Source organism: Paralichthys olivaceus, chromosome 23 (assembly GCF_024713975.1).
Source record: "Paralichthys olivaceus isolate ysfri-2021 chromosome 23, ASM2471397v2, whole genome shotgun sequence".
Taxonomy (NCBI): domain Eukaryota; kingdom Metazoa; phylum Chordata; class Actinopteri; order Pleuronectiformes; family Paralichthyidae; genus Paralichthys; species Paralichthys olivaceus.
The window spans coordinates 5,257,800-5,280,724 of record NC_091115.1 but is presented as its reverse complement, the minus strand read 5'-3'; the positions used below and the strand labels follow the sequence as shown (position 1 = coordinate 5,280,724).

General features: G+C 39.9%; 4 protein-coding genes and 2 long non-coding RNA genes across 6 annotated transcripts; all 6 read left to right on the top strand.

Moving 5' to 3' along the window:
* The first annotated feature begins 511 nt into the window (after positions 1–511).
* LOC138406806 (4-galactosyl-N-acetylglucosaminide 3-alpha-L-fucosyltransferase 9-like) lies at positions 512–3,343 on the top strand. Its single transcript, XM_069520174.1, has 2 exons — positions 512–652; positions 1,818–3,343. Exon 2 carries the CDS (start codon positions 1,827–1,829, stop codon positions 3,003–3,005), a length of 1,179 nt encoding a protein of 392 aa, XP_069376275.1. The 5' UTR covers positions 512–652; positions 1,818–1,826; the 3' UTR covers positions 3,006–3,343.
* A 1,245-nt stretch (positions 3,344–4,588) lies between these two features.
* Positions 4,589–6,709, top strand: LOC138406807 (4-galactosyl-N-acetylglucosaminide 3-alpha-L-fucosyltransferase 9-like). The gene is made up of 2 exons (XM_069520176.1): positions 4,589–4,718; positions 5,193–6,709. The coding sequence occupies exon 2, from the start codon at positions 5,202–5,204 to the stop codon at positions 6,369–6,371; it is 1,170 nt and encodes a 389-aa protein (XP_069376277.1). The 5' UTR covers positions 4,589–4,718; positions 5,193–5,201; the 3' UTR covers positions 6,372–6,709.
* Positions 6,710–8,296: 1,587 nt separating this feature from the next.
* Positions 8,297–9,758, top strand: LOC109632747 (uncharacterized). The gene is made up of 3 exons (XR_002202947.2): positions 8,297–8,443; positions 9,048–9,103; positions 9,292–9,758. It is a non-coding gene; the product is annotated as an uncharacterized lncRNA (long non-coding RNA).
* Positions 9,759–14,015: 4,257 nt separating this feature from the next.
* Positions 14,016–15,541, top strand: LOC109632694 (4-galactosyl-N-acetylglucosaminide 3-alpha-L-fucosyltransferase 9-like). Its single transcript, XM_020092117.2, has one exon. It carries the CDS (start codon positions 14,034–14,036, stop codon positions 15,201–15,203), a length of 1,170 nt encoding a protein of 389 aa, XP_019947676.2. The 5' UTR covers positions 14,016–14,033; the 3' UTR covers positions 15,204–15,541.
* A 2,574-nt stretch (positions 15,542–18,115) lies between these two features.
* LOC138406763 (uncharacterized) lies at positions 18,116–19,607 on the top strand. The gene is made up of 2 exons (XR_011240133.1): positions 18,116–18,291; positions 19,141–19,607. It is a non-coding gene; the product is annotated as an uncharacterized lncRNA (long non-coding RNA).
* Positions 19,608–20,299: 692 nt separating this feature from the next.
* LOC138406761 (4-galactosyl-N-acetylglucosaminide 3-alpha-L-fucosyltransferase 9-like) lies at positions 20,300–22,226 on the top strand. The gene is made up of 2 exons (XM_069519729.1): positions 20,300–20,429; positions 20,903–22,226. Exon 2 carries the CDS (start codon positions 20,912–20,914, stop codon positions 22,082–22,084), a length of 1,173 nt encoding a protein of 390 aa, XP_069375830.1. The 5' UTR covers positions 20,300–20,429; positions 20,903–20,911; the 3' UTR covers positions 22,085–22,226.
* Positions 22,227–22,925: the final 699 nt, after the last annotated feature.

The following is a 22,925-nucleotide window of genomic DNA, read 5'->3' as shown; positions in this document are numbered from 1 at the left end:
ATAAAAGAAACATTCCTGATCTGCCACTTTCTTCAGCTCCATGCCAAAATTGAATGGGTTCTTCTTGGCCCATGTCCCATTCTTCCATTAAGTGTCGTAGGAATCCATCCAGTAGTTTTTGTGTTATTCTACAAACCAACCACCAAACAAAAATAATTGCATCTTGTTGTGACACGGGAAAAATCACTGAAAGTCAGTAGTGAGATATGATTGACTGAGGGAGAGGCTGGGAACCTGTTTAACCTGTCGACCTAAGTCAGTCACAACAATTTCCCCACTGGGATCAATAAAGTTCATCTATCTATCATCTACTTAGTGAAGCGCACAAACCCTCATCATACGCTGGTTCTGCCCCTTAAGATTGAAGTAATTTTCTGAATCACTTGAAGTAGATCTTGTCCTTTGTTGTCAATACATTATGTAGTGGCCATGTTCAGGTGGGAAAACACTTACCTGACGTGCTCTGAGTCGAGCTGGTCTCTGGTTTCAAATGTGGGCTCTGCCGTCAAACCCTGTGATAGTGATCAAACAGCATTACTGAAATTCCTGTTAGACTGAAAAACCAGATCTCCAGACAAAAGCACAAACAAGACTTGTAACCAGAGAGAGAGACATCGGTCATTTGGATCTACCTGTGCTTTTCTACATCAAGGTGAGACTGTTGCTTCAAGTTTATGGCTTTACCTTATAGGTCCAGTGTGTAAGATTTCGGTGAAAGGGATCTATTGGCAGAAATTTAATGTAGAATAATCCTCATGATGTTTTCACTAGTTCGTTTCATCTAAATTGTATAAATTGTTGTTTTCTTTACCCTAGAAAAGCCCCTTTATATTTAAATATTCTATATTTTAATCAAGGGGTCCTCTCTACAGGGGCCGCCATGTTTTTTATATTAGTCCAGACTGAACAGACTAAACACCTTTTGAGTTTTTATGACAACTGAAGCTACCACAGGTTCCCTTTCATGTTTGGGAGGGGAGGGTAACGTGAGGGGTGTTCAGCTGCAACATGCAACTTCAACTCTAGATATCACTAAATTCTAAACACTGGACCTTTAATGGAGTCTCTGTACAATTTCCATATGTTTTATGAAACAAATTAATCCATTTTAATAGTACAGAGCAGTTTGTATGATTTTTCTTTTGTCTGCTTGTGCGACCCTCTCATTGAGAACACACAGAGCATCAAACAAATCTATTCATACTCTATGATCATCGCGTTTTATTAAATTGAAAGAAAGAAAAAAGCTTTTTTTCCATTTTTCTTTAGATTTAAAGTCAATTTGTATTTTAATAGAAGACTTATAAAGCCCTTCTTACTTTTTAAAAAATGTCTGACGCTAGTATAAATTGTCAGGTTCAATAACGCATTTCTCTAGTTATTGGTTTCTTCCATTATAGTTTGGTCATTAGTGTTTGATGTTCATGAAAACACACAGTATCTTTGTCCTTTATTCTCTGCTGTTCCCATAGACGCGAGCTTAGATTTGAGTGATATTCATGGCAGGGCTGTAAAAAATATCTGTAAGGTTCTTCATCTTACTCATGAAGCCACACATCTTTTGATCAACAAAATGTCCATTAACATCACCAAGTGGCCTTACAATTACCGCAGGTCATGTTTACAGTTTCAGAAGGAAAAGCTGAAACTGTTAAAGGCAGTTTTAGAAATGGAAATAAAATGTTATTATATCAACTGATTTGTGGGCTCCAAATCAAGCTGTAGTAACAACATGTGTGTACAGATAAAAACATAGAAAACAACTTCTTTCAAATCAAATGTTCTGTCTTCAATAACCAGATCTTTTGTCTCTCCAGAGGTGAACCATGTCCTTCGCGAGCTGCCAGATGACTCGTCCGCGCCATATTGCCTTCGGCTGCGTACTGTTGTTGTGTTTCCTGGTCATTTTTTTAACATACTACTACACACTTGAAAACAAGTTCCCTGGCGATGATTTCAGTGTTTATCTGAAGAGAGGAAATCATTCTTGTGTGTATCCTGTGGAGGCACAGACCCAGGGCTCAAACCAAAACCGTTCCTCGGAGCAGCACGAGGAAGCACCTACCGATGGTCCCCAGAAGATCCAGGATGTGGAGGTGGAGGCTGAGCCCGACACTCTCCTGTTGATTTGGATGTGGCCATTTAACGAAAAATACGATCTCACTTGCGATACGGTAAATTATAAAGGATGCCGCTTGACTGATGACAAGTCTCTTTACCACAAAGCCCACGGGGTTCTCTTCCACCACTGGGACATTGACGAAAATCTGGAAAACATGCCAAGTGAGCCACGTCCCTGGTTTCAGAAATGGGTGTGGTTAAACTTGGAGCCACCTCCAAACTGCAAAAAATTACCTGGACTTGATAACTTGTTCAACGTGACATCCTGTTATCGCTTAGATTCACATATCCCAGTGCATTATGGGTTTTTGGAGCCACATACATCTGAGGTGGAGAGTTTCCAGCTGCCAACCAAGGACAAGTTGGTTTGTTGGATTGTGAGCAACTGGCATGAGGGGCTCAAAAGAGTTCAGTACTACAACGAACTGAAAGAACACATCCACATAGAAACTTATGGGAAGGCTTTTGGCAAACATGTAGATGATGAAAGCTATGCTAGCATTGTCTCAAGTTGTAAATTCTATCTCGCCTTTGAAAACTCTCAACACACAGATTATATCACAGAGAAGTTATTCACTCCCATGAAACTGGGAGCTGTACCCGTAGCTCTGGGCACAACGAGAAGAAACTACGAAGACCAAGTCCCAGGCGACGCTTTCATTCATGTCGATGACTTTCCCACTCCAAAGGAGCTGGCAGAGAGACTCCTTCACCTTGAACAGAATACTGCTGAATATATGACATTCTTTGATTGGAAAAAGAGGTATAGAATTCAACACTTTTATCATGGAACGGAACATGCCTGCAAAACTTGTCGTTACTTACAAAAAAACAGAAGACACCATGCTTGTCATTCTCTTACTCATTGGTTCTGGGATACATAGTACAAAAAAGAGCATTGATCCAATTATGTTTTAGTTTAGTTCACTGATGACAATGGCCTGAAGGGAACTTTTTGGGTGAAGGAATCGTAATATCAACCGGTGTTTTTTATGGAGGTTAGGTTTTCATTGCTGTTTGTTTGTCTGTTTGAATGGTTATGCAAAAACTACTGAAACAGTTGTATTGAAACTTGGTAGAAGGGTGAGGTCTGGGCCATGGAGGAACTCTACATCGCCAACAGTCTCCTTTAAATAGATTCTCTCATTGTTGTATGTAAACTTCTTTCCTTAACTCTTGTAAGGCCTAACAAGAACAACAATAAATCCTGGAAAATGTGCAATTGTGTGTCTCTCTTGAATTTTTGTTATTAACTATAATCTTTTATGGGAAAACTAAATTTGTTAAAGCTCTAAACAAGAACCATAATTGTCTGGCAGAAATACGTGTTAAGTGCTCTTTTTAAAACAGCATTAAACTTCAACTTCCTAAGACGTACACTTTTAGAACTGTGCAGTATGATATTTCAGACACATGAACAACCAATTGAATACAGATAGATTGTGAGATATTGAGCTCAGTGAGTCTTTGCCAATACAGTAGTAAAGACTCTGGGGCTGTCTAGTGGCCATTTGAATATTTGAATATGCCACAGTAGGAAAGATCCATTCACATACAGTATAACAAAAATAATGATGACTGGATTAAATTTGGCGACCTCATTTTTAAGGCCCTGGTGTTGTGGAGGCTGGCTAACTGGGAAATAAGACGTAGTAGTGGTAGTATTAAAAGTAGGCCAGTAGTTGGATGGATCCTCCAATTGTGCCATATAGAGCACCTTTAGTAGTGCAACATATATTGCTAATAGTAGAGACTGTGCAATGGTCTCCCTAGGACACCACATTTAAATTCACTAGATCCTCTTTTTTATTTGGAGCCACACCAACTTGCACACAAATATATCAGTCTCCTAAATATGCCGGAATTGTTTTCATCATGTCTACGCATTATCCCTGGGAAATCTGTGGAAGTGTCCGAAGACATCCTGAAAATGTTAAAGACAGGGATAAAAGAAACATTCCTGATCTGCCACTTTCTTCAGCTCCATGCCAAAATTGAATGGGTTCTTCTTGGCCCATGTCCCATTCTTCCATTAAGTGTCGTAGGAATCCATCCAGTAGTTTTTGTGTTATTCTACAAACCAACCACCAAACAAAAATAATTGCATCTTGTTGTGACACGGGAAAAATCACTGAAAGTCAGTAGTGAGATATGATTGACTGAGGGAGAGGCTGGGAACCTGTTTAACCTGTCGACCTAAGTCAGTCACAACAATTTTCCCACTGGGATCAATAAAGTTCATCTATCTATCATCTACTTAGTGAAGCGCACAAACCCTCATCATACGCTGGTTCTGCCCCTTAAGATTGAAGTAATTTTCTGAATCACTTGAAGTAGATCTTGTCCTTTGTTGTCAATACATTATGTAGTGGCCATGTTCAGGTGGGAAAACACTTACCTGACGTGCTCTGAGTCGAGCTGGTCTCTGGTTTCAAATGTGGGCACTGCCATCAAACCCTGTGATAGTGATCAAACAGCATTACTGAAATTCCTATTAGACTGACAAACCAGATCTCCAGACAAAAGCACAAACAAGACTTGTAACCAGAGAGAGAGACATCAGTCATTTGGATCTACCTGTGCTTTTCTACATCAAGGTGAGACTGTTGCTTCAAGTTTATGGCTTTACCTTAAAGGTCCAGTGTGTAAGATTTCGGTGAAAGGGATCTATTGGCAGAAATTTAATGTAGAATAATCCTCATGATGTTTTCACTAGTTCGTTTCATCTAAATTGTATAAATTGTTGTTTTCTTTACCCTAGAAAAAAAAAAATATCTGTAAGGTTCTTCATCTTACTCATGAAGCCACACATCTTTTGATCAACAAAATGTCCATTAACATCACCAAGTGGCCTTACAATTACCGCAGGTCATGTTTACAGTTTCAGAAGGAAAAGCTGAAACTGTTAAAGGCAGTTTTAGAAATGGAAATAAAATGTTATTATATCAACTGATTTGTGGGCTCCAAATCAAGCTGTAGTAACAACATGTGTGTACAGATAAAAACATAGAAAACAACTTCTTTCAAATCAAATGTTCTGTCTTCAATAACCAGATCTTTTGTCTCTCCAGACGTGAACCATGTCCTTGGCGAGCTGCCAGATGACTCGTCCGCGCCAAATTGCCTTTGGCTGCGTACTGTTGGTGTGTTTCTTGGTCATTTTTTTAACATACTACAAGTTTGAAAACAAGTTCCCTGATTTCAGTGTTTATCTGAAGAGAGGAAATCATTCTTGTGTGTGTCCTGTGGAGGCTGAGACCCAGGGCTCAAACCAAAACCGTTCCTCGGAGCAGCACGAGGAAGCACCTACCGATGGTCCCCAGAAGATCCAGGATATGGAGGTGGAGGCTGAGCCCGACACTCTCCTGTTGATTTGGATGTGGCCATTTAACGAAAAATACGATCTCACCTGCGATACGGTAAATTATAAAGGATGCCGCTTGACTGATGACAAGTCTCTTTACCACGAAGCCCACGGGGTTCTCTTCCACCACGTGAACATTTACGAAAATCTGGAAAACATGCCAAGTGAGCCACGTCCCTGGTTTCAGAAATGGGTGTGGTTAAACATGGAGCCACCTCCAAACTGCAAAAAATTACCTGGACTTGATAACTTGTTCAACGTGACATCCTGTTATCGCTTAGATTCACATATCCCAGTGCGTTATGGGTTTTTGGAGCCACATACATCTGAGGTGGAGAGTTTCCAGCTGCCAACCAAGGACAAGTTGGTTTGTTGGATTGTGAGCAACTGGCATGAGGGGCTCAAAAGAGTTCAGTACTACAACGAACTGAAAGAACACATCCACATAGAAACTTATGGGAAGGCTTTTGGCAAACATGTAGATGCTGAAAGCTATACTAGCATTGTCTCAAGTTGTAAATTCTATCTCGCCTTTGAAAACTCTCAACACACAGATTATATCACAGAGAAGTTATTCAGGCCAATGAAACTGGGAACTGTACCCGTAGTTCTGGGCACAACGAGAAGAAACTACGAAGACCAAGTCCCAGGCGACGCTTTCATTCATGTCGATGACTTTCCCACTCCAAAGGAGCTGGCAGAGAGACTCCTTCACCTTGAACAGAATACTGCTGAATATATGACATTCTTTGATTGGAAAAAGAGGTATAGAATTCAACACTTTTATTATGGAACGGAACATGCCTGCAAAACTTGTCGTTACTTACAAAAAAACAGAGGACACCATGCTTGTCATTCTCTTACTCATTGGTTCTGGGATACATAGTACAAAAAAGAGCATTGATCCAATTATGTTTTAGTTTAGTTCACTGATGACAATGGCCTGAAGGGAACTTTTTGGGTGAAGGAATCATAATATCAACCGGTGTTTTTTATGGAGGTTAGGTTTTCATTGCTGTTTGTTTGTCTGTTTGAATGGTTATGCAAAAACTAGTGAAACAGTTGTATTGAAACTTGGTAGAAGGGTGAGGTCTGGGCCATGGAGGAACTCTACATCGCCAACAGTCTCCTTTAAATAGATTCTCTCATTGTTGTATGTAAACTTCTTTCCTTAACTCTTGTAAGGCCTAACAAGAACAACAATAAATCCTGGAAAATGTGCAATTGTGTGTCTCTATTGAATTTTTGTTATTAACTATAATCTTTTATGGGAAAACTAAATTTGTTAAAAGTCTAAACAAGAACCATAATTGTCTGGCAGAAATACGTGTTAAGTGCTCTTTTTAAAACAGCATTAAACTTCAACTTCCTAAGACGTACACTTTTAGAACTGTGCAGTATAATATTTCAGACACATGAACAACCAATTGAATACAGATAGATTGTGAGATATTGAGCTCAGTGAGTCTTTGCCAACACAGTAGTAAAGACTCTGGGGCTATCTAGTGGCCATTTGAATATTTGAATATGCCACAGTAGGAAAGATGCATTCACATACAGTATAACAAAAATAATGATGACTGGATTAAATTTGGCGACCTCATTTTTAAGGCCCTGGTGTTGTGGAGGCTGGCTAACTGGGAAATAAGAAGTAGTAGTGGTAGTATTAAAAGTAGGCCAGTAGTTGGATGGATCCTCCAATTGTGCCATATAGAGCACCTTTAGTAGTGCAACATATATTGCTAATAGTAGAGACTGTGCTCCCATGTAGTGGCCTTTTTGAGACATCACAGTATAGGAAAAGTACTGATATAGTACAAATAATAGTATAAATGAATAATAAATAAAATTTAAATAAATAATGGCTGAATTTCATTTAGCTGTTTCAGTTCAGGGTTCTCCTGTTCATGCAGTCTAACTGGCACACAGTCATAGTTTATTAATAAAGAAGGAGTAGTAAGAGTAGTATCGCCAGTATATATGTATATATACACAAACAATTTATTTGACATTATATGAAACAATCTAGAAATACTGCACTGCGGTTGGATGCCTCCACCACTCAGTGCATTCTCCATCTACATAATCTTACTCTGAGATGTAACCAGTTCATCTCTGAGTCCAAGTGACGGTAGATCATAATTGGACAGAGGTGTGCAGAGGGATTCAGATTCAGATCTCAGTGTGATGCTGTGTTGTGGTGAGGTGAGATTGTATACACATGCATTGACTCCTGAGCAATATACAACATTCCCAAACAAATCAAATCTCCAGACAACAATACTAAAAGAGGAACAGTGTTAAATGATCTTTTAAGCATCTTTTGTAGCATGTTATTGAACAACAGTTCTTTGACACCTGTGAAAAGCCATCCCATAATTTAGCTCCTAAATCTAGATGAAATTTGACCTCTACTAGTGAGGAATCAATAGCAGGATGAAGATGTGAAGATTGACGAGTCAACATGGACTGTGAATTTGGTTGGAAGTAATTCTTGAATATGTCAGGGTTATGGTATTTTGTCCTCTTTTATAAAGAGTTTTTTCAGTTCTAGTTTAAATTGTGTTTTTGTTACGTTTTGAATTCATGTCTTAGGTTTGTTCTATGTCCCCTCTGTGTCCCTCGCTTGTGTCTCATCTCTGTGTTCCTCTTAATGTTCTCATGTGTGCCTTCCTGTGTTCATCTCTGTGTTTCTCTTTCTTTGTTTCACCCTTTTTTCCTCTCGTGTTCCCTTCTGCGTTCCTCTGTGTTCCACCCTGTGCTTCTCCTGTGTTCATCCCTGTCATGGTTATTGTATTTTTGTCCTCTGACAACTGAGCCACGCCCACAGAGCTCATCGTTACCGGGTTAGCTCAGGCTAAGGAGCTAGGCTACATGCTACCCGCTACTGCTAACCGGCTAGCGCTGCCGTGTTGTTGCTCCGGGATGGTCGCGGTCGTAACAACGAACCGAACAGAGGTAAGTTACCCTGAAACTAAACAACAACAACAAAACCTATTGATTCATCCATTATCATGATCATACTACATACGCTTACATGCCTCAAGTGGTTTTTAATGTTATCGTGGTAATTTACCGTTTATTGAACATGTCTAATGAACAGTTTGACGCAATTTAACTACCTCATACTAAGTTTTCACATCTGCAGTAAAGAGTTGTGTGTTGTCACTTGATTGTAATTTTAAAAAGCTAACATTAATAAGCTACATGTGTAAATTGCATGTGACAGTAACTATGTTTCACAAATGTTCTGATACAGACTCGTAGAACCACCATTACTATTACAACCTCGTTTTTTTTAGCCTGTTATGGAATTCACAGTGAATTAGACTCAGTGCAGATGTGTAATTATATGACAGTTAAGATGTGATTTTAATCTCCACACACCACTGTTGTAAACAGTGCTCATATTTATTATATATTTATCTGTTTTCACTCTGAGAGAAGTTGAGGGATGTGATGTGGACTGTTATCAACAGCACTGTGAGAGATTATCACCTTGAATATTACAGATGAGGTAGAAAGACATTTTATATATTTGTACAATGTGTTTTTCTTTTAGTACATCAGTTTGGCTGAAATCTGTGGTGCTTCCACCTGCTGAACACAGAATGAACTGTAAGTACCAGTCTTGGCTTCTTAACACAGCTGATATCACATGTGTCAAAAGTATTGTAATTATTGTATTGTACAGTATCTGTAAATAATCTTAAGTGTTGCTCTTATATGTTCCTTATTGTCTACAGATGTGACAATGATTTCAGGATAAAACATCCTTTATCATGACTTGTTTCATTTCATGTCAGGAAGCACTGCAGCACCTGATGTCCTCAGAATCTACTGGAGCTCGGCAGCTTCAGGCTGGTCAACATGAGGCCGACCTGCACACGCTTCATCTGCACAACACTTCATGTGTTCCTCCCTCAACTAAACATGACCTGCAACTGCTCAGATTTGGCAGTCATTGCAAAGTGTCATGAAGAATATAGTAACAGTTATCACAACAATGTTCATCTTTTACTTTCTGATTTGATAAACTTTAGATAAAAACAGGGTTTTCTTTTCTTTTTTGCCATAAGAGACAGAACACACTCAGCACAGCTGTGTCCCTCAGGTTCGTCCTTCCCTAATAAAATGACAGGAAACACAAAAGTATGGCATTATTGCAAAGATAAGTGTTACTTTCAAACAATGTTTGTGTCCTTATATTCTCTGGATATTCAACTATGTATCTGAATATGGTTTGGGATTAAACACTGTACTACCAAGACAATGAATGTTCAGTATGGAGTTCTTCCACATTAAAAGTATTGCATATATTATGTAATGCATCATGTATTATGTGCAATACTTTGCTTTTATTGTTAGTAAGTTATAAAAACAGGTCTGTACCTGGAGTCAGTGCAGAAGTGGTGACTCAGTGTTCAGTCTTGTTGGAGTCTAGTTCTGTCTCATGTAGGACATCCATGGGTGCAGGTTATCTGAGTCACCGACATTCTGCATGTTCACTTAATTGACACTCCAATGACAGTCAGTAAAGTCTGACAAGTTCACGTTTCAGTTGATCACAGTAAATCTGTTCCTGCAGTATGATAATCAAGGTTTTTAGTAATATTAATTATTGTGGTAATAAATCAAGTCCAGCTCAACAAGTTTCACACTGCAGCAGCTGCACTAATGTTGTTTCTGAAACAATAATCTAACAAAACATTAATACTGAAGTTACTCAGTAACGTAGTCAAGCCAAATAGGTGGGTCAGCTAAACAACTTTACATAACCTTAGATATCTAATCTGGTGGAGCTTATTCTCCAAACACACAGTGCCTTCAGTTTAAAAGATATACCACCATAAACTCTTAACGCTTCTCTCTGTGGACCAGTTCATGTCAGTTTAATAACTCCCTGCTGGCATCTTGCCTGGAGGTTAGCGGAGCTAAGCTAACAAGCCAAGCCTAGGACTAGAAACCATTTCTGACTACAAAAGAAAGACCAGCAGTGATATTTGGCTGTGGAGGTACAAGAGGCCCAGGAGGACCGCTGCCCACCTGTAATATCCATGGCAGATGTGTTCACGGACAGCTTCAACCTGTCACTTCTCCAGTCTGTAGTCTCCACATGTTTCAAGGAAACCATCATTGTCCCTGTTCCCAAGACAAACAAAACTCTCTGCCTGAACGACTACCGCCCAGTAGCACTCACCTCCACCATCATGAAGTTCTTTGAGCTGTGAGTCAAATCCTTTATCACCTCCTCCCTCCCTGACTCAATGAACCCACTGCAGTTTGTCTATAGGCCAAATAGGTCAACTGCAGATGCCATCTCACTCACCCTTCATTCTGTCCTCGCCCACCTGGAGCAGAAGGACACATATGTGAGAATGCTGTTCATTGACTATAGTTCAGCGATCAATACCATCATGCCCCTGAAGCTCGTCACCAAGCTCAGAGACCATGTGCTCAACACCGCCCTCTGTGACTGGATACTGAACTTTCTGACGGGCAGACCCCAGGCAGTGCGGATAGGTAACACGACATCCTCCACCCTGACTCTCAGCACCGGCCCCCCCAGGGCTTCGTGCTCACCCTCTCCTGTACTCCCTGTTCATGTAAGACTGCATGGCCACCCACAGCTCCAACACCATCATTAAATTTGCGGATAACATAGGCGTGATCACCGGCGACGATGAGATGGCCTTCAGAGAGGAGGTCAGAGCCCTGTCATCTTGGTGCCAGGACAACAACCTTCATCTCAATATCAGCAAAACTAAGGAGCTGATCTTGGACTACAGGAAGAGACAGGGAGTTAAACACGCCCTCCTATCAATCAATGGGACTATGGTGGAGAGAGTCAGCAGCCTCGGATGACCTGACATGGACTCAACACACACACTCCATCACAAAGACTGCCAGACAGCGGCTCTTCTATCTCAGCAGGCTGCGGAGGCTCAACATGGACCTCAGGATTCTCTGCAACTTCTACAGGTGCACCATTGAGAGTATCCTGACTGGCTGCATCACCGCCTGGTATGGCAGCTGCACCGCCCTGAACCGTAAGGCTTTACAGAGGGTGGTGAAGTCTGCTCAGCACATCACCAGGACAGAGCTGCCAACCATGGAGGACCCTTTCACCCAGCGGTGTAGGAAGAAGAGCAACCGGGTCATTAAAGACCCCTACTACCCAAACCATAGACTGTTCTGTCTGCTGCCATCTGGCCGCCGGTACCGCAGCATCCGGGCCTGCACCACCAGGCTCAGGGACAGTTTCATCCCGCAGGCCATAAGACTTTTAAACTCCTCCCATCTGTCATAATTCATCTCTCTGCACTTTACAATATTTGCACAAGATTTGTACTACTTTTGTATTGGTATTTTTTATTTTTATATTCTATTTAATTTTATATATTTTTGTTCTATTTCATTTTATATATTTTTAGTTCTATTTCATTTTATATATTTTATATTCTATTTTAATTTTTTATTTTCATAAATTCAGAGCATGTCTAAAAGGGGGCCTGGGACTGAAGCATTTCATTGCCAGCAACTGTTAAATGTTATTGTGCATATGACCATATAATCCTTGAACCTTGAACCCTATTTCGAAAGGGTTTTTTTATTGGTGTCTTCATTCAGATATTTACTTTTGTCATTTAATTTCCGCATTCATATGTTCTCGTCGTATTTCGACGGTGCAGGAAAATACCAGCTTGTCAAGCAATAAATTACATTTGAGACTTTACAGCATTTCAGAAAAATGTTGAGCAATTTTTTTACTTTTTAAGAAACTTCTTTTTATACTTCAAGGTGAGATTTTTACTCTCTTCCTCGTATGCAATGGATTCTAGTGGTGATTACAGAGCAGATGTGGAACAAATGGTTAGTTAGTTAGTTCGTTTGGTAACAGGAACAGTATGTATTTGTGTGTTTTTTGGATCATACATATTTACATTTTCAAATGTTAGATCCTGCAACAAAGCTCCTGCTTCATATATTTTATACAGTTGCTTTTCTATTCTATACTTTTACTTTTCCAAATCAATCTAACTAATTACTCCCCTGTTCCAAGCCTTCCATATGTATGTATGGTGGGCAACACTTTCAAATAATACAGATGCAATTTACATTTAATGCGTGTGCAGAACATTTAGGTTGAATGTGGGGTTGTGCACTTTATGCTGCCACAAATAAAGGTGGGTCCATCAAACCAGACAATATCATTTGTATAGGATCAGTTGACTATATGCAAACAAATGTTAAACATGAGGAAACTCAGCAGCTAAAAACAGAAAGAGGAACATCTCAGTCATTGTGATCTACCTGTGCTTTTCTCCATCAAGGTGAGACTGCTGCTTCATGTTTCCAGCTTTACCTTAATGGAGTCTCTGTATATTGTTTTAGAGTTTTATTTTTTTATGTACAGTTTTATGAAAATAATATTATTAGACGGTTTAATTAAATGGAAAAAAGAAATAAGCTTTTCCTATTTCGCTTATGGTTTAAAATCAAATTTTAGTTTAACGTAACACTTATAAAGCCCTTCTTATGCTTCTCAACATGTCTGACAGGTTCAGATGGTTCAGTAATGCATTTTTCTAGTTATTAGTTTCTTCCATTATAGTTTGGTCATTAGTGTTTGATGTTCATGAAAACACACAGTATCTTTGTCCTTTATTGTCACCTCTGCTGTTCCCATAGACGCGAGCTTAGATTTGAGTGATATTCATGGGTGTAAAAAATATCTGCAAGGTTCTTCATCTTACTCATGAAGCCAAACATCTGGTGACTTGCCTGAAGAGAAAAAAACCCACTTTTTGTTGGATTATGTGCTTTTATTCTTAGTGCAATGTATTGTGGCCAATATTTGTTGGAACTTTGGAATTTTTGAGATGAACGTCGAGACATAAAAGATTTCAGGAGTCAAAATGTGTAATGAAGAGAATTTTAATGTAAATAAACAGGCTTGTAGATGCTCCAGTTGGCGGTTATAGGCATGCAGACGAACAGGAAAGTCCAAAAATAGTCAAAGGAACTGAGCAGAAGCACAAGGTGAGACTGGGGAGATTGACGGATGCACAAAGGCTTGTGTGAGATGGACAAGCGATATGTTCAATATTAATAAACTTCAATAAGCAGACAACCAGCGCTCTGTAGCAGCGACGACCTGGACTCAACACCATCAGTGATGTTGTCTTTCACAAGCTGAACTGAATAAACTGAACTTTGAATAAACAGGTGAACAGCTTCATCACAGCTCAGTTAGTGCAGGTCACTTTTACAGTTTCAGAAGGAAAAGCTGCAACCAGCATCAATCCAGGCCAAACAAACAGCCCATTCCAAACTGACAAGTTAAGAACAGACACTGCACTAGTTTACATCAACAGTAGAACTCATATAGAGAAATGTCAATTTAAAAAAAAACATGACACGTCTAAATTTACATGTTCATATTAATTGATTTGTTGGCTCAAAATCAAGTTGTAGTAACAACCTGTGTACAGAAATATTCGAATTAAAACTAAAACGCAACCTTTTGTCTCTCCAGACGTGAACCATGTCCTTCTCGAGCTGCCAGGTGACTCGTCCGCGCCAAATTGCCTTCGGCTGCGTACTGTTGGTGTGTTTCTTGGTGATTTTTTTAACATACTACAAGTTTGAAAACCAGTTCCCTGATTTCAGTGTTTATCTGAAGAGAGGAAATCATTCTTGTGTGTGTCCTGTGGAGGCACAGACCCAGGGCTCAAACCAAAACCGTTCCTCGGAGCAGCACGAGGAAGCACCTACCGATGGTCCCCAGAAGATCCAGGATGTGGAGGTGGAGGCTGAGCCCGACACTCTCCTGTTGATTTGGATGTGGCCATTTGACGAAAAATACGATCTCACCTGCGATACGGTAAATTATAAAGGATGCCGCTTGACTGATGACAAGTCTCTTTACCACGAAGCCCACGGGGTTCTCTTCCACCACGTGAACATTTACGAAAATCTGGAAAACATGCCAAGTGAGCCACGTCCCTGGTTTCAGAAATGGGTGTGGTTAAACATGGAGCCACCTCCAAACTGCAAAAAATTACCTGGACTTGATAACTTGTTCAACGTGACATCCTGTTATCGCTTAGATTCACATATCCCAGTGCGTTATGGGTTTTTGGAGCCACATACATCTGAGGTGGAGAGTTTCCAGCTGCCAACCAAGGACAAGTTGGTTTGTTGGATTGTGAGCAACTGGCATGAGGGGCTCAAAAGAGTTCAGTACTACAACGAACTGAAAGAACACATCCACATAGAAACTTATGGGAAGGCTTTTGGCAAACATGTAGATGCTGAAAGCTATACTAGCATTGTCTCAAGTTGTAAATTCTATCTCGCCTTTGAAAACTCTCAACACACAGATTATATCACAGAGAAGTTATTCAGGCCAATGAAACTGGGAACTGTACCCGTAGTTCTGGGCACAACGAGAAGAAACTACGAAGACCAAGTCCCAGGCGACGCTTTCATTCATGTCGATGACTTTCCCACTCCAAAGGAGCTGGCAGAGAGACTCCTTCACCTTGAACAGAATACTGCTGAATATATGACATTCTTTGATTGGAAAAAGAGGTATAGAATTCAACACTTTTATTATGGAACGGAACATGCCTGCAAAACTTGTCGTTACTTACAAAAAAACAGAGGACACCATGCTTGTCATTCTCTTACTCATTGGTTCTGGGATACATAGTACAAAAAAGAGCATTGATCCAATTATGTTTTAGTTTAGTTCACTGATGACAATGGCCTGAAGGGAACTTTTTGGGTGAAGGAATCATAATATCAACCGGTGTTTTTTATGGAGGTTAGGTTTTCATTGCTGTTTGTTTGTCTGTTTGAATGGTTATGCAAAAACTAGTGAAACAGTTGTATTGAAACTTGGTAGAAGGGTGAGGTCTGGGCCATGGAGGAACTCTACATCGCCAACAGTCTCCTTTAAATAGATTCTCTCATTGTTGTATGTAAACTTCTTTCCTTAACTCTTGTAAGGCCTAACAAGAACAACAATAAATCCTGGAAAATGTGCAATTGTGTGTCTCTCTTGAATTTTTGTTATTAACTATAATCTTTTATGGGAAAACTAAATTTGTTAAAAGTCTAAACAAGAACCATAATTGTCTGGCAGAAATACGTGTTAAGTGCTCTTTTTAAAACAGCATTAAACTTCAACTTCCTAAGACGTACACTTTTAGAACTGTGCAGTATGATATTTCAGACACATGAACAACCAATTGAATACAGATAGATTGTGAGATATTGAGCTCAGTGAGTCTTTGCCAACACAGTAGTAAAGACTCTGGGGCTATCTAGTGGCCATTTGAATATTTGAATATGCCACAGTAGGAAAGATGCATTCACATACAGTATAACAAAAATAATGATGACTGGATTAAATTTGGCGACCTCATTTTTAAGGCCCTGGTGTTGTGGAGGCTGGCTAACTGGGAAATAAGAAGTAGTAGTGGTAGTATTAAAAGTAGGCCAGTAGTTGGATGGATCCTCCAATTGTGCCATATAGAGCACCTTTAGTAGTGCAACATATATTGCTAATAGTAGAGACTGTGCTCCCATGTAGTGGCCTTTTTGAGACATCACAGTATAGGAAAAGTACTGATATAGTACAAATAATAGTATAAATGAATAATAAATAAAATTTAAATAAATAATGGCTGAATTTCATTTAGCTGTTTCAGTTCAGGGTTCTCCTGTTCATGCAGTCTAACTGGCACACAGTCATAGTTTATTAATAAAGAAGGAGTAGTAAGAGTAGTATCGCCAGTATATATGTATATATACACAAACAATTTATTTGACATTATATGAAACAATCTAGAAATACTGCACTGCGGTTGGATGCCTCCACCACTCAGTGCATTCTCCATCTACATAATCTTACTCTGAGATGTAACCAGTTCATCTCTGAGTCCAAGTGACGGTAGATCATAATTGGACAGAGGTGTGCAGAGGGATTCAGATTCAGATCTCAGTGTGATGGTGTGTTGTGGTGAGGTGAGATTGTATACACATGCATTGACTCCTGAGCAATATACAACATTCCCAAACAAATCAAATCTCCAGACAACAATACTAAAAGAGGAACAGTGTTAAATGATCTTTTAAGCATCTTTTGTAGCATGTTATTGAACAACAGTTCTTTGACACCTGTGAAAAGCCATCCCATAATTTAGCTCCTAAATCTAGATGAAATTTGACCTCTACTAGTGAGGAATCAATAGCAGGATGAAGATGTGAAGATTGACGAGTCAACATGGACTGTGAATTTGGTTGGAAGTAATTCTTGAATATGTCAGGGTTATGGTATTTTGTCCTCTTTTATAAAGAGTTTTTTCAGTTCTAGTTTAAATTGTGTTTTTGTTACGTTTTGAATTCATGTTTTAGGTTTGTTCTATGTCCCCTCTGTGTCCCTCGCTTGTGTCTCATCTCTGTGTTCCTCTTTATGTTCTCATGTGTGCCTTCCTGTGTTCATCTCTGTGTTTCTCTTTCTTTGTTTCACCCTTTTTTCCTCTCGTGTTCCCTTCTGCGTTCCTCTGTGTTCCACCCTGTGCTTCTCCTGTGTTCATCCCTGTCATGGTTATTGTATTTTTGTCCTCTTTTATGAGTGTTTTCAGTTCATGTTTCAACAGTGTTTTTGTTACGTTTTGAATTCATGTTTTAAGTTTGTTCAGTGTTCCTCTGTTTCCCGTTTTATTTTCTAGTCTCTGCTCCTGGTGTGTTTCCCCATTTGGCTTCCTGCCCTCATCATGTTGACCTGTTTGTCTTGTGCCACCTGTCCCCATTTACTGATCAGTTCAAGTGTGTATTTAAGTCTTGGTGTTCCCCCCATGTGGTTGTTGGTTCATCGTCGTTTATCGTCATGTTCATGTGTCCCGTCACCTCTCGCCACGTTCCTCCTAAGTTCTTTCATGTATTTCCCTGTTCCACTCCCCTGTTATGATTAGTGCGACTTTTGTTTATTTAAGATTCCTTTTGTTACGTTTACCTTTTTAAATAAAGGGCACTTTTTGTTAAACAGTATTTAGTTTCTGCGTCTTGGTCCCCCCCCACCTACCTGACAGAATGTTCCCCTCAGTGGAGTGTATCTTAATATGAGAACATACAGACTCGGCTCTACAGGACTGCTGCAGAAGAAATACAAAAAGAGGACTTTACTACTCAAGGACAACAACATCAACACGGACACGGTCATCTGCTACGTCAGCAAACGTATCGATGACGTCGTACCGAGGATTACTGTACGGACATTCCCAAATCAGAAGCCCTGGATTAATGGTGACGTCAATGCCAAACTTAAAGCACGGACTGTCGCCTAGAGCTCAGGTGATCTGGAGGAGTACAGGAAGTCCAGGTACGCGCTCCCGAGTGCTATCAGCAGTACAGGGACAGAGTGGAGTCCCACCTCCAGGGCTCCGACCATAGACTGTATATAAAGATGGACGTAGTGTCCGTGACGTCACCCGTTGGTTTCTGAAGAGTGAAAATGTGGCTCGCAGTGGGCGTTTCACCCGGCGCCATCTTGCCGGGGCCTGACTCCTCCTAGTTCCTGGCTAACCCATAAATGGGCAAAGAGGAGGAGCGCGTGTGGACGCTAGGCGTGCCGAGTGAAGACTGACAACTGAGCCACGCCCACAGAGCTCATCGTTACCGGGTTAGCTCAGGCTAAGGAGCTAGGCTACATGCTACCCGCTACTGCTAACCGGCTAGCGCTGCCGTGTTGTTGCTCCGGGATGGTCGCGGTCGTAACAACGAACCGAACAGAGGTAAGTTACCCTGAAACTAAACAACAACAACAAAACCTATTGATTCATCCATTATCATGATCATACTACATACGCTTACATGCCTCAAGTGGTTTTTAATGTTATCGTGGTAATTTACCGTTTATTGAACACGTCTAATGAACAGTTTGACGCAATCTAACTACCTCATACTAAGTTTTCACATCTGCAGTAAAGAGTTGTGTGTTGTCACTTGATTGTAATTTTAAAAAGCTAACATTAATAAGCTACATGTGTAAATTGCATGTGACAGTAACTATGTTTCACAAATGTTCTGATACAGACTCGTAGAACCACCATTACTATTACAACCTCGTTTTTTTTTAGCCTGTTATGGAATTCACAGTGAATTAGACTCAGTGCAGATGTGTAATTATATGACAGTTAAGATGTGATTTTAATCTCCACACACCACTGTTGTAAACAGTGCTCATATTTATTATATATTTATCTGTTTTCACTCTGAGAGAAGTTGAGGGACTTGATGTGGACTGTTATCAACAGCACTGTGAGAGATTATCACCTTGAATATTACAGATGAGGTAGAAAGACATTTTATATATTTGTACAATGTGTTTTTCTTTTAGTACATCAGTTTGGCTGAAATCTGTGGTGCTTCCACCTGCTGAACACAGAATGAACTTTAAGTACCAGTCTTGGCTTCTTAACACAGCTGATATCACATGTGTCAAAAGTATTGTAATTATTGTATTGTACAGTATCTGTAAATAATCTTAAGTGTTGCTCTTATATGTTCCTTATTGTCTACAGATGTGACAATGATTTCAGGATAAAACATCCTTTATCATGACTTGTTTCATTTCATGTCAGGAAGCACTGCAGCACCTGATGTCCTCAGAATCTACTGGAGCTCGGCAGCTTCAGGCTGGTCAACATGAGGCCGACCTGCACACGCTTCATCTGCACAACACTTCATGTGTTCCTCCCTCAACTAAACATGACCTGCAACTGCTTAGATTTGGCAGTCATTGCAAAGTGTCATGAAGAATATAGTAACAGTTATCACAACAATGTTCATCTTTTACTTTCTGATTTGATAAACTTTAGATAAAAACAGGGTTTTCTTTTCTTTTTTGCCATAAGAGACAGAACACACTCAGCACAGCTGTGTCCCTCAGGTTCGTCCTTCCCTAATAAAATGACAGGAAACACAAAAGTATGGCATTATTGCAAAGATAAGTGTTACTTTCAAACAATGTTTGTGTCCTTATATTCTCTGGATATTCAACTATGTATCTGAATATGGTTTGGGATTAAACACTGTACTACCAAGACAATGAATGTGCAGTATGGAGTTCTTCCACATTAAAAGTATTGCATATATTATGTAATGCATCATGTATTATGTGCAATACTTTGCTTTTATTGTTAGTAAGTTATAAAAACAGGTCTGTACCTGGAGTCAGTGCAGAAGTGGTGACTCAGTGTTCAGTCTTGTTGGAGTCTAGTTCTGTCTCATGTAGGACATCCATGGGTGCAGGTTATCTGAGTCACCGACATTCTGCATGTTCACTTACTTGACACTCCAATGACAGTCAGTAAAGTCTGACAAGTTCACGTTTCAGTTGATCACAGTAAATCTGTTCCTGCAGTATGATAATCAAGGTTTTTAGTAATATTAATTATTGTGGTAATAAATCCGATCTCACCTGCGATACGGTAAATTATAAAGGATGTACTCTCTGTGAATGTTGAACTGCTGCTGTGACACAACAATTTCCCCACTGGGATCAATAAAGTTCATCTATCTATCATCTACTTAGTGAAGCGCACAAACCCTCATCATACGCTGGTTCTGCCCCTTAAGATTGAAGTAATTTTCTGAATCACTTGAAGTAGATCTTGTCCTTTGTTGTCAATACATTATGTAGTGGCCATGTTCAGGTGGGAAAACACTTACCTGACGTGCTCTGAGTCGAGCTGGAATCTGGTTTCAAATGTGGGCACTGCCATCAAACCCTGTGATAGTGATCAAACAGCATTACTGAAATTCCTGTTAGACTGACAAACCAGATCTCCAGACAAAAGCACAAACAAGACTTGTAACCAGAGAGAGAGACATCGGTCATTTGGATCTACCTGTGCTTTTCTACATCAAGGTGAGACTGTTGCTTCAAGTTTATGGCTTTACCTTATAGGTCCAGTGTGTAAGATTTCGGTGAAAAGGATCTATTGGCAGAAATTTAATGTAGAATAATCCTCATGATGTTTTCACTAGTTTGTTTCATCTAAATTGTATAAATTGTTGTTTTCTTTACCCTAGAAAAAAAAAATATCTGTAAGGTTCTTCATCTTACTCATGAAGCCACACATCTTTTGATCAACAAAATGTCCATTAACATCACCAAGTGGCCTTACAATTACCGCAGGTCATGTTTACAGTTTCAGAAGGAAAAGCTGAAACTGTTAAAGGCAGTTTTAGAAATGGAAATAAAATGTTATTATATCAACTGATTTGTGGGCTCCAAATCAAGCTGTAGTAACAACATGTGTGTACAGATAAAAACATAGAAAACAACTTCTTTCAAATCAAATGTTCTGTCTTCAATAACCAGATCTTTTGTCTCTCCAGAGGTGAACCATGTCCTTCGCGAGCTGCCAGATGACTCGTCCGCGCCAAATTGCCTTTGGCTGCGTACTGTTGGTGTGTTTCTTGGTGATTTTTTTAACATACTACTACACACTTGAAAACAAGTTCCCTGATTTCAGTGTTTATCTGAACAGAGGAAATCATTCTTGTGTGTGTCCTGTGGAGGCACAGACCCAGGGCTCAAACCAAAACCGTTCCTCGGAGCAGCACGAGGAAGCACCTACCGATGGTCCCCAGAAGATTCAGGATGTGGAGGTGGAGGCTGAGCCCGACATTCTCCTGTTGATTTGGATGTGGCCATTTGACGAAAAATACGATCTCACCTGCGATATGGTAAAATATAAAGGATGCCGCTTGACTGATGACAAGTCTCTTTACCATGAAGCCCACGGGGTTCTCTTCCACCACTGGGACATTTACGAAAATCTGGAAAACATGCCAAGTGAGCCACGTCCCTGGTTTCAGAAATGGGTGTGGTTAAACATGGAGCCACCTCCAAACTGCAAAAAATTACCTGGACTTGATAACTTGTTCAACGTGACATCCTGTTATCGCTTAGATTCACATATCCCAGTGCGTTATGGGTTTTTGGAGCCACATACATCTGAGGTGGAGAGTTTCCAGCTGCCAACCAAGGACAAGTTGGTTTGTTGGATTGTGAGCAACTGGCATGAGGGGCTCAAAAGAGTTCAGTACTACAACGAACTGAAAGAACACATCCACATAGAAACTTATGGGAAGGCTTTTGGCAAACATGTAGATGATGAAAGCTATGCTAGCATTGTCTCAAGTTGTAAATTCTATCTCGCCTTTGAAAACTCTCAACACACAGATTATATCACAGAGAAGTTATTCACTCCCATGAAACTGGGAACTGTACCCGTAGTTCTGGGCACAACGAGAAGAAACTACGAAGACCAAGTCCCAGGCGACGCTTTCATTCATGTCGATGACTTTCCCACTCCAAAGGAGCTGGCAGAGAGACTCCTTCACCTTGAACAGAATACTGCTGAATATATGACATTCTTTGATTGGAAAAAGAGGTATAGAATTCAACACTTTTATTATGGAACGGAACATGCCTGCAAAACTTGTCGTTACTTACAAAAAAACAGAGGACACCATGCTTGTCATTCTCTTACTCATTGGTTCTGGGATACATAGTACAAAAAAGAGCATTGATCCAATTATGTTTTAGTTTAGTTCACTGATGACAATGGCCTGAAGGGAACTTTTTGGGTGAAGGAATCGTAATATCAACCGGTGTTTTTTATGGAGGTTAGGTTTTCATTGCTGTTTGTTTGTCTGTTTGAATGGTTATGCAAAAACTACTGAAACAGTTGTATTGAAACTTGGTAGAAGGGTGAGGTCTGGGCCATGGAGGAACTCATGCCTGGCTGAATTTCATTGAGCTGTTTCAGTTCAAGGTTCTCCTGTTCATGCAAGCTAACTGGCACACAGTCATAGTTTATTAATAAAGAAGGAGTAGAAGGAGTAGTATCACTAGTATATACATGTATATATATATATATATATATATATATATATATATATATATATATATATATATAAGATTAAGATGATTATGCTGCCACACATAAATGGCAAACAATCAAAGCAGGTTGTGTCCTTTTTGTGGCTCTGTTGGCTCAGGCAGGTGAATTGAGGTGAGGAAAGAAGAACATTTTGACTTTGACTGCAGCCTAGATCTGTTAAACTAAAGTTTGATACCAATGGTTCTTGTGACACAGTTACGAACACAGGAAAGTCAATAGTGAGATACGACTCCTCAGGGAGAGGCTCGGAACCTGTTCGACCTGTCGACCTGAGTCATACTTAGTGAAGTGCACAAACCCTCATCATCCGCTGGTTCTGCCCCTTAAGATTAAAGTTTTATTCGAAATCACTTGATTTAGATCTTGTCCTTTGTTGTCAATACATTGTCTAGTGGCCATATCCAGTTGGGAAAACATCTAACTGACGTGCCCTGAGTCGAGCTGGAATC

Bases quoted from the DNA above. Each gene is read 5' to 3' on its own strand.
- LOC138406807 (XM_069520176.1), top strand. From the start codon at position 5,202: ATGTCCTTGGCGAGCTGCCAGATGACTCGTCCGCGCCAAATTGCCTTT.
- LOC138406761 (XM_069519729.1), top strand. From the start codon at position 20,912: ATGTCCTTCGCGAGCTGCCAGATGACTCGTCCGCGCCAAATTGCCTTT.
- LOC109632694 (XM_020092117.2), top strand. From the start codon at position 14,034: ATGTCCTTCTCGAGCTGCCAGGTGACTCGTCCGCGCCAAATTGCCTTC.
- LOC138406806 (XM_069520174.1), top strand. From the start codon at position 1,827: ATGTCCTTCGCGAGCTGCCAGATGACTCGTCCGCGCCATATTGCCTTC.